This window comes from Diadema setosum, chromosome 8 (genome assembly GCF_964275005.1).
Source record: "Diadema setosum chromosome 8, eeDiaSeto1, whole genome shotgun sequence".
Taxonomy (NCBI): Eukaryota; Metazoa; Echinodermata; class Echinoidea; order Diadematoida; family Diadematidae; genus Diadema; species Diadema setosum.
In genome coordinates, this window is record NC_092692.1 from 39,760,370 (window position 1) to 39,775,450 (window position 15,081).

Genomic DNA, 15,081 nt, shown 5'->3' on the forward strand with positions numbered 1-15,081 from the left:
GATCATTATAATATTGTCAATTTATGGGATATCAGTTTATGTTCAAACTGTGAGGATTTGAAGGAGATACAGTGTGTGGCTAAAGTAGCAACTGTCATCAGAGTTTGAGTATATGGGTTGTCAGTTTCCTCTTCCTAGACATAAGGGGATGATTTACTGAGACATACATAAACGTTATGATGTTTATTATAGGAATGATCAACAGCAACTCTTCTGAAACTCATCAAAAAACTGAGTGAGAACTGTGTGTGTAAATCTTATAGGACACAGATGCATATATTTTATTCATCTTAAACCCGATTTATTCTTAGTATTTTTGTAAAAGTTAAAACATAAAAATTTATTAAACTTTATATTGAATGGTTTATGTTGCATGTCTATGATATCACTGCAGCTCCCTTTATTAGAATTTAACATGTAGTGACTTGTCTTTTATTTCATTATAGTGCTAGTGCATGTTGCTCTGTAGTTACTTGTATTCACTGTAGATTATCCTCTTGGTTAGTGCAGTAAAATTTTGTCCAGTTCTATGTTTTGCATGCAAATAGTTGGGATGGCAGATCAAAGTAGGTATAACTTTATGATGTATTGTCTCTGGTGATCTTATATATATGCAGGTAGGAAAGAGTTTGAAATGCAAGCATGTAGTCTGGGAGATGGAAATGACACCCCCCCCCCCCCCATGTTGACATAATTTGATCTGTTTCGTTTATATATATATATATATATATATATATATATATATATATATATACACTTGGTGGTTCTATCCTTCTATGAAGAGTGCTCGATATCCTCAAAGGATGAAGCTTTAGACAGAAGTATTGGAACAAGTTCACTCGGTTGACATCAGGTACATACGGATGAACCTGATGTCAACCGATTGAACTTGTTCCAATACTTATATATATATATATATATATACATATATAAAACAGTCCCCCTCCCCATCTGCTTCTCTTGTTCACATTTTGATGTAAGTACTGTATCTTAAAGAGCTAGACATGTCAGTATGTGAACAGTGGAAGGTGTTTAACCTGTTGAGGACAAGCTGATTTTGCTAATAACACTTATTTCCCATATACACCTGCCTGAGTATATACTAGTCTTCAAAAATGGTTAAGATGTGTGATGAGAATTGACGAGGATCATCTCTGCTGGGATATAAAAACAGACAAATTAGCTGAAGTGTACTTTCAAGAAAATAGCAAGAAGAAGAAAGTATTTGAGCAGAAGAAGAAAGTATTTGAGTAGTTGCAGTCATTATAAATTATTACTCTCCCTAGGGAAATACATGTGACATAACTAAATACTTATGTCATTCTTCCATAACTACCTTTCTGTTTTCAATTAACATGAGCCAGATATGGTAAAGAGTGTGCAATTCACACTTTGTCGCCACGGTTACGAAAACTTCAGTTGTGTTGATTTTGTACAATACAGTCAGTTTTCTGGTCTCCACCTTACAGTGTGCAACACAAATATATGTGGATATTTCACCTTCTAGCTTTTCATTTCATTCTAGTACAATTGTCTGCCTTTATTTTAGTGTGCTGCCTAGTGAAATATTTTGTCATTTGCCCTGTTCCTGCCACTATTTGTTTTTATGCATTTCATTTTATTTCAAAGATGTATACTGCTAGAATAGATATACATTGTATCAGCTGTTCATTTCATCCAGTAGTAGACTGCTTGTAGAGTGTTGTATGAATTTTATCTCCATGTTGAATATAATTCTCAACAGATATATCCTTATTTGAAGTGAGGTGTAAGATGTGATATGATGATTACGTCACAGTGGGTTAGTGGCTCCATGACTCGAGAAAAGATAGAATGGAAAGAAATGGATGAGAAAGAGTGCTGGCTGTTGGGATGACTTGCACTAGCCTTGTTCGCAGTTTTAAACTTGTTTGAACTTGTATATGTTTTGTGCCCTTTTGGCTCTCACCTCACATGCTATCAAGTCACTCTGCTTGGTTGAACACCAAGAAGGAAGCAAGTACATATCTATGAAGTAAAGAACATTGCTGAGTTAATTTCACAGGAGGCATGTATTCTTGAAGTGGTTTTTTGACTGTCTGTGTTTTGTGAATACCAGCTGTGTCACTACTAGGCAGTCGTGGTGGTCCCAAGTCAAATAATGATTATGTGCATTACTGTTAAAGTGGGAATTTTTGTGGTGTTGAAATTTTCACACATTTCATGCCACCAGAAACTAGTGCAAAAATAAAAACATGCAAATATTTTTGCTTGCCGTATGTTCCAATGGTAGATGTCTTGATTCCACGGAATTAAAAACACGCAAAACTCCTGTTACCCCGCCAAGTGCGAAAAACTAGTCATGCGAAAATGTCCACTTTTTCAGTATCTTGTAGAGTGTGATATTTGCGCCTTGATATTATTTTTTCAGCAAGATGTTTCTGCAATCATATTTCTCTCTGGTTCTGAATGCAGTCAGCCATGCACTTTGTCATGTCATCAGTTTCAGTCACTGTAATCATTAAGCATTATATATGTTGGCTTGTCAGATCTCTCTTTATTATTTTCAGTCATTATAACCATTAAGCATTATATATGTTGGCTTGTAAGATCTCTGTTTATTATTTTGATAAAGGACTTTGATAATATATTTGCATTTAAATTTGTATGCAATTGTTCGGCTGATCAGTGTGTTCATTCAAGTCATGCATTTTTAATATGTTGTACAATGATTATGAATCACATCACATGCAATGTAACAGGCTTTCATGATACCATGACAATTATGCATGTATTGTAGTGACTTCAAACCAGTAAGAAGGGGAAAAGAAAACCATTTAAAGCAGTTTTTCACTGTTGATGAGAACCTCAAAAATGAAAATGGCTTTTATCTGTTTTTGCATTCAAATTATGTACACATGTATATATAAATATATATGTATATATATATATATATATATATATATATATATATATATATATATACATGTTTATGTATATGTATATATATATATATATATATTATAAATATATATATATATATATATGATATTTATATTTGACATAGTAAATATGTCTAAATTATAACTAGCACTGTAAGTGGACATATGGGCATATTTCATAGCTGTGTGTGGGGGGGGGTCTGTGTGTGTGTGTGTGCGTGTGTGAATAAACAGAAATTACATTAGAATTAAAACAAACACATAAAAATGTTTCTTACTGGTCTGCTGGTCAATAAAAACAAAACATAAACAAAAAGTCATCCCAAACCAGTAATATTACTCTGGTGACAAAGGTATATAGTATGTCCCTCAGAAAAATGATTTTAATAGTAGTAATGATACTTATGACTATGATATTAATATAGGAATTATTACTTCCTTTGTTTGTAACCAAGTTTCACTTGTCCTATCCGTTTGTAACGGCAGCAATTAGCGTCATGTGATGTAAGTGAAGAAGACCCCCAGCCGACCGTCCTGAAGTCGCGTCGTTGCCTCCGCCGCAAATTGTACCAAAGAGCTACGATTGTACTTTCTGTCCATCAGCGCTATGGCCCTGAAAGCAAGCGCGCCATCTAGCGTTCTTACTGGCCATACTGATTTTTTTTTTAAATCATTAAAAAAAAAAAAACATCAAATTTTGAATCTTGACGGTGATTCGGATCACTATACCTAAATTCAATCATCTGTTCCGTATAATTTTATCATTGTCGACTTTTCCTGGAAATTTCATCCATATCTGAGGTGGTAACTTTTTGAGTTATTTTGCAAACAGACAAACAAACCAAAAAAGGTACCTCCCAAATTGGCGGAAGTATAATTAAAAAGGAAAACACAGAGTTTCTGTTTTTTTCCTGCTCTTCTCCGTCAGTAAGATCACTTGTTCAATCTGTATGCTTATAAACCTGTGGAAAGAAGGACCAAGCCTCGGATGTATACAATGTATCGTAGAGTTGCGGGAAATTTAGAAAGAAAATAATTAACTGAGGTGATTCGCGAGAAACAGATGTATGTCAATATCACCTTGCTTTTCAAAAAGGAAAAAAAAAATGAATTGCTTAGTGTACTTCATGTTTGCTTTCTTATCTTATTTTCTTCAGTTCTGCATGACAAAGCCTCAGAAAGAGGTAAAATCTAAAAACAAACGACTGTGCAAAGTCATATGTTAACCTGAGAACGGTACAAACTTCAAACTCTGGTTGTCCATAAGCCGTGATTAAGTCGGCACATGTGAGTTCTTTTCTCTCTCTCTCTCTCTCTCTCTCTCTCTCTCAACAATCCTCCGCACATGTATCTACATTATATATATATATATATATATATATATATATATATATATATATATATATATGAAGAGTTTGTTTGCAAAAACCGATAAGTCCATATTTGTTAAATGGAGATATTTGCGATTAAAGGTCAAGAAAAATAATGAGAATAATAAGAAAAATTTTTCTTCTTTTGACCATAACTTCAAAAATGTACCTTTATGTGTAGTGACCAATATATCATTTAAAAGGTATTATTTTGTATTTATGACAGATACCGCACTTCAAAATCTTCAAAAATGGACTTCTCGGTTTTTGCAAACAAACTCTTCATATATATTATATGTATATATAATTATATATATATATATATATATGTATATATTATATATATAGCTAAGAATCAAGAAATAAACTAGTAATGCATTATTTCGCCAATAAGAATGTTTTGGTATTGACATTCCCCGTCGAGACTCCTGAAGAAGGTGGAGGCCACCGAAAATTTGAGTTGTTCAATAAACTCATTCTTATTGGCGAAATAATGCATTACTAGGTTATTTCTTGATTCTTCGCTATATTGGAGCCAATACGTGAATTCGCAACATGTTTACATATATATATATATATATATATATATATATATATATATATATATATACCAAAATTGAAGATCTAAAGAATTTACACGCCCAAGTGGGCCACCAGAGGAAAAAAAAAGAAAATGTCGAGCCCTTTGTATGATCATGATACATATTATAATGCCACTATTTGGGGATAATGTGCTCTAAACAACAATGAGGATGGGAAGAAAGCAAGTCTACATCAACTAAGCTACGATGTTTCAAACCTGATTTTGTATGTGTATGTGTGTGTGTGTGTGTGTGTGTGTGTGTGTGTGTGTGTGTGTGTGTGTGTGTGTGTCCGTGTGTGCGGGTGTGTGCGCGCACACACACACACACACACACACACAAAAGCAATGGGGAGCAAAGACAGGCACCATCGACAGAGACTCAGAGTCAGATAAGTTTGAACAACGGTGATTTTATTTATGGGGAAACTAGCTAGAGTTCGTCCGTAGTTCTTGATTACAAAAATCCATACATACATCCATCCATACATCCATTTATTTTGATCACGTGGGCTGAGGCAAATGAAAACAAAAACATTTAAAAATGCTTACTTACTAAAGCCCATATTACTTTAATAAACAGTATAAAACACTGCAATGATATTATTTTATTGCGTGAACGTGGCATGATTGTTTTCACAATGACAAAAAGTATACGTAAATCTTGTCTTAATATCTTGGTCTTTGTGACTTATTTTCTTATTGCTTTAATGTAATGGACAAGAAGAGGAGGAGAAGGAAGAGGGGGTGACTGTTATCTATTGTCAATTTTGTTTTCTACAGGTTTTTTTTTTTTATTTTTATACCATACTAATTTTAACATCATAGACATTCACGTCCCAGATTATCCAGGGTAGCCTCTTCAGTATTGCCACTGTTCTACCAGAGGGCCCTGCCACTATTATTACCCTAGCGGTGCTTTTATAAGTATACCCATTTATACACCTGGGTCGAGAGGGACATGGTGGGTAAAAACATCTTGCCCAAGGATGTAAGCACTGGACGGGACTCGAACTCGGGTCCTCCGATTGGGAGTCGAGATTCTTATCCACTATGCCACTGTGCCCCCTAGAAGTGCATATTGTGAAAACTGACTATCTTAAGAGTAGCTCATAGTCACTGAATGCACTTATCTAGCTGTCGCTATTGCTGTTACTATTTCTACTTCTGTTATGACTATTCTACTGCACCTTTAGCCATTTCCTATTATGTCTATTGACACAAAAATTAATTCTACATGCAGTTCTACATCGCAAGACAGTATATCAAGCGCTATACTGCGTCTATATACGATTAACTACAACTAGGTCTACTACTGATTGGTCTATCACAATATGACACAATTTTAAATATTTTGTTGTTGTTTTTATTTTATCTTGTTAGCCATAATCTTCTTTGCGTTTTCTTTACGTTATAACATGCTCTTCCTGCAGAGTTATAATCCCTTAATCCCTTATCAATTAATCTCCTTCAGAAAAGTGTAAGTACATAACATTCCAAAATATTTCATAAACATAATCAAGATGAGAAAACTTAATATTCGCCATATTCGGTTTTATTGCCACTGTCTTTCTGTACATTCATTTCCAGGTTTGATGCAGACAAAATAGATTATTGCTTTATTTTCTTTCAGACTATTCATATGCAAATGGATTGATTAAAGTTCATCATTCCGATGTTTGTTAAACCAAAGGTTTGTTATTCCAAAGGTTTGTTATTCCAAATGTTCGTAATTCCGAAAATGAATAAGGTTCGTTACTCCGAAGGTTCGTTGATCCGGAAATGAAATAAGGTTCGTTATTCCAACGCGTCGCAACAGCTTGCTAATACGAAAATGGAAAAAAGATTCGTTATTCCAAATTTTCGTAAATCCGAAAAGGAAATAAGGTTCGTAATTCCGAAGGTCCGTTAGTGTTTGCATTCATTATCAATATTTTCAATATAATTATCTTGATGTTGATGGCGAGGAGAAGGAAAATTATCATCGTTATTACCATACATCACTTCACACATTTCATCATTCTCAAAATAGATAGAAGTGAGCTGTTGTTTCGTCGACATTATTACAATCATCCATCATCATCATCATCATCATCATCATCACCACTGAAACCGCTAGGACTGGATAGTTGGCTATACCACCGTATACCGTATACACATTTTAAAACAAGCTGACTACATCCTGCAAAGACGCAATGTTTGTGAATGGTAGACTAATTGAGGGAATAATTCGAGCCTTGTTTCATGGGTGAAAAAAAATACAAAACGAGTCTGACACCCAAAGCTCTTGTAATAATTATATATGTATTGTTCTTAAATGTCATTGTCATACTATCTATCAGATAAAGTTACGCATTACGATTAAGTCTAAAACTTTACATTCTTTAATTCACGGCACACAGTGATTGTATATAAAGTTTGCTTAAAACATTATCCAGTGTAACTAACATGATTTACAGAAGTGTAACCCTCTGCGTACGACGTTGTTACTTGCTCATAGATTTGTGTGTGAAATTTTTGCACCTTTTACTCATTGGCATAGAAAGCGTTAATCGTGCTACGAGAAGGCGACGTGTTGAAACTCACCAAGGCACCTCTTTAAGATGAGGAGGGGCAAGAATACGACTTGGATTAAAGTCACCATAAGGTGCCTTGTTTCGAATGTTTCCTGCTTTTCTGTCCTGAACAAGGTCCCTATCCGGCGAGTTTCAACAAGCCGCCTTCTCTTCCCACGGATTAAAACTTTTTTACACTGCTGCTGTGTATCACAGCTCAATGGACGTCGCTTGGATGATATCACTATGGGAGTTCGGGTGATGGACGCGGTAGTCGGACCCCGCCATAGATGGCCTCAGAGGGCTGTGTTCCCGGTTGTCGTCGTCGTGGACCTCGATGTCGGGTGCATGGGAGACACACGTGGTCATGGTCATCAACTGGTGCTGAATTCGCTCCTGCTCGCTGTGGACAGCCATCTTCTCTAGGCGGATATAAAGGTAGAGGCTGGCCACGCCCGTCGAGTTGATGAGGAAGAAAGCCAGGACGGCGACTACGAAGGAGAAGCCGTACCGGTGCGAGAAGAGGTCTTCAGACGACACCGGATGTTTCTCGATTACCGCATCGTTCACGGCGATGATGTACCGAATTAGTCCACTCAGAGAACACAGCCCTAAGGATGGAAACCGTAACAAAGTTATTTTTAGGAGAAATTGTGTACTTTGCCTCTATACGTCACTCTCGGCATGATAATAGTACTTAATGAGATTTCAGTCAAAATTCAATGTAACGAGGTGCACGAGAGCCTGGAAATTTGTTCATTATATCAGGCATGTCGTACCCCAACCCCAATCCCCAAACAACAAAACAATGCTACTGAACCATTAGTTTTCTTTCAGAGTTTATATGCTAAGTTTTAGAGTCATTGTAGGGTGAAATAAGAAATTGCGAGAAACTTATGGAGCTTGAGCTACAATGATATTTTATTGAAAGGTAACAGACTAAAAGATCTGGTTACATCCCTTACAGCTGGGATCATTATTATCACTATTAATGTTGCATCTTTCTAGCTTACTTCATCAACAGTTTGTCTTTTTTTTTAATTTCGCTGAACCTTTTACAATCCTGTCATGAATTACAATACTCTCAGACAGAATAACGTGGTCCGTTCATACAGATTCAGGAAAAAAAAAGAAGAAAAAAAGAGGCATAATGAACTTTGTTCTCTTCGTGTGTCTACGAAAGAGAGATTTCTCCGCTTGTGACGTCATATGCACGTGACATTAAATCTATTCTGTTACATACATTATTCTAACCGATATTACGACGCTATGTGAAATTACTCTTGATCTTGATATTTGATTTAAATGTTTTTACAATGCGCAGAACTTACATGACGTTAAAAAGAAGAAAGAAAAAATATATATAATGTATGGCAATTGTTTCACTAAATGAAATATCTCAGTAAATATGCTGACGCTTGTACGCAGAGTTATGAAATTGTCAAAAGGTGTACTATTATATACCAGCCAGTATGTGCGCCGCTCCGGTGAAAAATATGAAACAGCGCCGCTGTGGGAAGAAAAGTCCCATTGAGCTGAAGAGTGACGTCAGCAAGAGCAGAAGGAGGCTACAAATGGACAGCGGCAACACCTTTAAGACGTGAGCTGTGGAAACAATAACAGATGAACATTATAAGAACAACCAGAGCAAGAACTGAATTAAGAATACGCGTGACAACCACATGTCTCTTAGTATAATGTTGAAAAGACTGTCGCACACAACTAGCACAGATACGTGCACGGATTATTAATGGATGACTGTAATATGAAATGTACAATAACTCTTGTCCCTTTGTGTTTTTGCTAATTCTCTTCAAAAGCTATCAGAGCAAAGGGGGACATCACTGATGAATGATAAATGAAGTGTAGATTGTTATAACTGAAACAACTATATCGAATGCCCGTGCTAAATGTTCCATCGATGTAAAACTGCTTTCTGTCAGTGGTTATCCCTTTTTTGAAAGCAGTTCGTCAATGTGGAATGATCTGCTTCAGAGTATCGATAGTGTATCGATACACTGAACGATGCAAATGTGCCAGAGATTATGCAAGGTCTTCTGTTAGAATATTTCAATATAGAGGCCAGTCTAATCCATTTTGATTCATATTCATTATCAGGTTCTTAATTAACTGACCGATTAATTACTGCTCTTTGATTGATCTTGTTATTGATTCCCATGGAATATTTTGCTATTATATTATGTCTGCATAATTATTAGTGATCCTATTCACAGTCATCACATTTCGAAAACACGTTTATATATATATATATATATATATATATATATATATCTGACATTTTCATTTCATTTTTTTCTCACATCTTATTTTAGTTTTATTTTCATATTTCTCAATAAAAATTCATCACACGCATGTAACACGAATGATATATGATATTCAGCTTGGATGCATAATAAAATATTACTAACATAGAACATGATTTATCTATGGATATTTGTATCTAAGTAAAATACTAGAGAATATGACGGAACATACTTAAAATCAGATCAATTAGGTTTTAATTGAATACCTAAAACTGCTGAAGTTATACTCTTGGGTGGCTCGTCGCCTTCCGGGAGGGTGTCGCGAATATTTCCACATTCTACGTCATCTGGGGGAAACAAAACAGCAAAAATGAACCAATTATTTGAGAGATGATGAGAAAGACCAATCTTGCTTTTGATAGATTAGTCTTTCACCTTACGATAATGACAATAACGAGATACAGTGGCGGATCCACAGGGTCCCCCTTTATTTTTTGTTAAAATAAAAGAAATAAAAAGAAATAATGGGGAGGGGTGCGTGCGCCCCCTTTAATTTTGTAAAGGCGCCCCCTCTTTATAGAATTCCTGTATCCGCCCTACAATGATGGTAAAAATTACAGCAATGATACTCGTAATGATGATGAATATAATATGAAAGCATATTTAAATGAAATGATGATAATAATTGGAAATTACAATGATAGTGATTTCTCTTCGAATATTTTGCCGCGGTTCTCTGTGCTACTCTGCGAGCTTTCATTGCCGTAACACTCTTCTCGTATTCGACTCGTACTTTCGCCCTCTTGAATAATAGTTGTTTATTCCGCATCAACAGTTATCGGGGTATATGCCGTTCTTCCTAATTATATTCAAACTCGTGTGTTCGTCGTCCGTATAATAATGATCGCGTATTATACCACCCGTCTTGGGGCGCCCATTGCTGGGTGGCGTCCGTAAGTCGGCGATGTGGGCGAAAACGCGAGGTCGATTGCGGATGCGAAAGCACTTGCTGTGTCACTGGGTCCGTTGACGCTGCAGGATGATCGTCGACGAGGGAATTGATGGTTTCGATGACGGTCATGCATTATTCACGAGCCCGTGCCATGACGCCGATGAATTATGCCGCGCGACGGAGGTATTTATCGCCTGATCAGGGAGAATAGACTTCTCTTACATAGACAGCAGCACGTGGAGCTTTTTGGAGACGAGTTGTCGAACTGATGGTTTAAACATACCTCGATGTTTCTTCCTCATAATATTGTAGCCTTTCTTGGAAGCAGTATTGAATCTGTGTGAATCTCATTTTGTGTTGCAGTGTGTACGTATGACTCTCAGTGTGTGTGATGCGTGTGTGTGTGTGTGTGTGTGTGTGTGTGTGTGTGTGTGCTAATAACCACATATAGATTAATTGATCGTAAAATCATTTGAAATAAGATCACAATGTTTGAAGATGCATTATCAAAGTGACTAATTTTTTTTTTCTTTTGAACAAGTATAGCTGAGTCCATAATATTAATAAGCTAGTTCGGGGATCCAATTTGCACACGAGCAGAAAAACCAGGGCATGCTGGTTCTTAAATTCACTGAAAGAAGCATCTGTGATGTAATGAATATTCAAATAATCTTAATTTTCAGTTAATACATTCAAAGCAAATTAATGAAATGGATGATTTTCCAAGTGGTAATCGACAGATCATTCTGGTCACCTGGTCTACGCAAGGTGATCTTTGGTTGAACATGATTGATGAATTCCATAAACTTTTTAAACAAGTGAAGTGCCTATACCCAACTAGGAAAAAACAAAGGTCATTGATATTTCTGTACCCATGTGCTCCGAACTGGCTTATTCAAACATAAATAAAACATGTCATAATAATCCATCATAAATTGATTCTTTCTTGATGTCAGGGAAAATATTCGATTCAATAAATTTTCCTTTTTTATTTTCACAAGATACCAGAGTTCATATTATACAAACTCATCGTTCTCATTGATCTAGCCTCTCTTTTGAGATCAACCCCGTCGTTATTGCACAGCCCACACAAAAACAGCCATTATGATGCACTACAGGTCTATGATAATTATATGTCTACAATGGTGTCATCATTTTGATTTGTTGGCTTATGATTTCTCTTTTTTCGCAAATATTACATAATGATACTTCTCCTTTAATGAAAGGAAAAACACCAAAAGGTATATTATGGAGACACTTTAACAATATTGTACAGTACAAACATACGGAAAGACGTAGGTTTATTTTATCCGAATATCGCGTATATAGAAACACAGAAGACTTACATTCAGTAATGATTAACAGGCCTCAGCCATATATAACACAAATTAGATGCACACGGAATCAGTTTCTCTTCTGCTCTGGCGCATGCGTAGTGCACACCAGAACACGGACGATGCAGCCAGAGCCTTATAATATCAATGCCAGTCTTTTCATATTATTCTCCTGTCTGTTCCCATATATTGTATTTTGCTTGATTATCATTTTTCTTATTTTGCCTTCATTCTTACTCCCATCATACTCCACGCCATCCCGCATTATGCCTACGCTGTTAAAAGGGACTGTACAGTACTGGTTGAGGTGAGGATTCAGCTTGTAACGTTTTGCGAGATATTTAGAAACCATTCTATGTTTAATGTTAAAGAGCATACAATTCTAAAGGGAATCAAAACTTTATTTGATGAAAATCGGTTTTGAAATGACTGAGATATCTAAAAACAAGGTAAAACAAAGAGATAATAAAAGTTGTGGCCGGTCAATTTTATTATGATCGCTTTTTTGTTGTTGATATTTCTGCCATTTCAAGGTCAATTTTCATCAAATAAACGCCGAATCCTTCTTGAAATTACATGCTCGTTCATATTTCATAAGACGTTTCTCATTATCTCACCAAAAATATCATAAATGTGAATCCTTACCTCAACCAGTACTGTACAGTCCCTTTAATTCATCCCTCCCATTAGTGCCTCAACCATCCCACCATGCCGTACCCTTCCCATCATGCATTACCTCTCCCATCATGCTTCACTCCTCCCACAATGCCTTACCCTTCCCATCATGCCTTACCCCTCCCATCATGCTTTACCCTTCCCATCATGCCTCTCACGCCTCCCATCATGCCTTACCCCTCACAACCTCCAACGGTCATAGCAACCCTATTACTGACGGTATACATTACCTGGGTCAGGGTTCAGCTCCTTCAGGGCACTTTGAGAGACGTTGCCTCCGTTGTCAGGGATACGACTGATCCACTTGTACCGTACTGAGGTCAGAATAAAACAAAACAAAAAAGTGTATAGTTATGTCACAGTTGCATGGTTACTTACCTTTCGCTGATGTCTCCTGATTTTCTTGCCGCGCAAAACTCAGAAATTAAAAATAAAAAAAGTAATAATCCGATAGCATCCAGACGATACACGTAATTTGTTTAAAAAAGCAACAACAAACACGGGACAAACCGCTGTGCGTCACGTCTATGTATGTATGTATGCCGAGTCTGCATGGAAAACGCGGCAGCTACGAAGCCATTTTTTCTCACCTGTCACCCGAGTTCCAAATCTATTAATCAAGAGATCCTTAAAGGACAAGTTCACCTTCATTAACATAAGGATTGAGAGAATGTAGCAATATAGTAGAACACATCATTGAAAGTTTGAGGAAAATCGGACAATCCGTTCAAAAGTTATGAATTTTTAAAGTTTTTGTGCAGTCACCGCTGGATGAGAAGACTACTGCAGTGTATGATGTCACATGCGTATAACAATATAAGGAAAATATAAAGAGAATTTCACAAAATTTCATCTTTTGAAAAGAAAGTACACATTCCCTTGACTCGTTACTGACATACGTATGTTATGGGTAATATTATTCCCATTGCCTTTTAGAAAGAGGCAAGTCAAGTGCTCTTTTATTATGCGAAAAAAGTGAAAATATGTTGAATTTTCTTTACATTTTCTTTTGTACGGTTGGACTCATATGACATCACGAGCCTTAGTAGTCTCCTCAGCCAGCGGTTCCAAAACAAAAATTGTAAAAATTCATAACTTTTGCATCGATTGTCCAATTTTCCTCAAACTTTCACTGATGTGTTCTACTAATATTGCTGCATTCTCTCAATCCTTATGTTTATGAAGGTGAACTTGTCCTTTAACTACTGCAGCACTACGAGCAACTCTACAACATTATATAATGATGATGATGCGTACTCGAGCGATCGTGTGAGGGTTAGCTCCACCACACTATTATGCAGTCTTTCTCCTGGGATATAGGAGAAGAGGATATCCATCCATCTACCCATCTATCCATCTGCCCATATTCATCTATCCATCTACCAACCATCCATCTATCTAGCTGACTCCTAGGATAACCGTCTAGTGCGGGCTTGAAATAGATATTGAGTTAATTATAACTGAGTGTTATGAAGAATTAGAGAAGAGCACCAAATAAAGGTTACGAGTTGAGCAAGGAGAGACAGATTATCTGAGAAAAGAGCAAAGAAGCAATTAAAAACATAAAAAAATGAAAATGAACATTTTCACTCGAAATTCACTACAATTTCACTCTAAATTCACTCTTTTTTGTATTCACTCCTTCAAGAGTGAATATTTTCACTCGATTTTTTTTTTTTTATAGAGAGTATAGCTTATTGAATGAATAGATTAGTGAAACACTGACACTGAGACAGGGTAATTACGACTATTAAGTATGAACATAGATGAAGTGGTAGATGGATCGACTGTCGGCTGAATGAAGAGATAAACTAACTGATGTAACTTAAAGAAAAAAGTTTTTGAAAGGAGATGAAATTAAAGGCATGGAAGTTCTTAACGAAGAAAATTAGAGACAACTTCCGTGCAGGGTAGGGTGTCATCTTTTAGTGTTTTTTGTTCCTCTAACCACGCCCAATCCACCCTTCACAATCACCCCATACGCATCTCCTCCAACACTCCCCTCTGGCTATTATACCTACCATTGTCCCTACAAAAGGTAAGTAGACCGGACTGCATCGTGATAATGGTCCTCAGAGTGCCGTTCGGAAAATCCTTATCGATGGTCTCGGTGGTTCTGATCCAACGGTTGGTGAACGTAGCCACGCCCATGAGAAGAAGAGCCAGGTAGGACCCAGCCACCGCCCAGACTGTCAGGGCAATTAGTGATACATTCTTCACCTTCATCTTTTCTCTCATGAATACGCTGTTCTCCTTTTAATGAACTGAGGACGAGCCAAACTTTTAATCCGTTACTATTTTCCTTGGATTGTAATATGCTGAATGGGGCACACAAGAAAGAAGAAATCGCAAAGAGGTTGTTAAAGCATCAACGTGAAGATTTCAAAAAAAAAAAAAAAAAATCAGCAGTTGTTGACCGGTATGCGTTTT

The 15,081-nt window shown here is 36.5% G+C and overlaps 1 protein-coding gene across 1 annotated transcript; it reads right to left on the minus strand.

Annotated features, from left to right (window-relative positions):
• Window positions 1–7,533: 7,533 nt before the first annotated feature.
• On the minus strand, window positions 7,534–14,877 carry LOC140232355 (uncharacterized). Its single transcript, XM_072312481.1, has 5 exons — window positions 14,673–14,877; window positions 12,882–12,965; window positions 9,957–10,037; window positions 8,891–9,031; window positions 7,534–8,037 (listed from the first exon to the last, which is right to left on the minus strand). The coding sequence occupies exons 1-5, from the start codon at window positions 14,875–14,877 to the stop codon at window positions 7,637–7,639; spliced, it is 912 nt and encodes a 303-aa protein (XP_072168582.1). The 3' UTR covers window positions 7,534–7,636.
• Between the last annotated feature and the right edge of the window lie 204 nt (window positions 14,878–15,081).

Coding starts and splice junctions, on each gene's coding strand:
- LOC140232355 (XM_072312481.1), bottom strand. CDS start 14,877: ATGAAGGTGAAGAATGTATCACTAATTGCCCTGACAGTCTGGGCGGTG. Junction 12,966..14,672: donor TACCTTTTGTAGGGACAATG/GTAGGTATAATA, acceptor TTCTGACCTCAG/TACGGTACAAGTGGATCAGT. Junction 8,038..8,890: donor AGCGGCGCACATACTGGCTG/GTATATAATAGT, acceptor TTCCATCCTTAG/GGCTGTGTTCTCTGAGTGGA.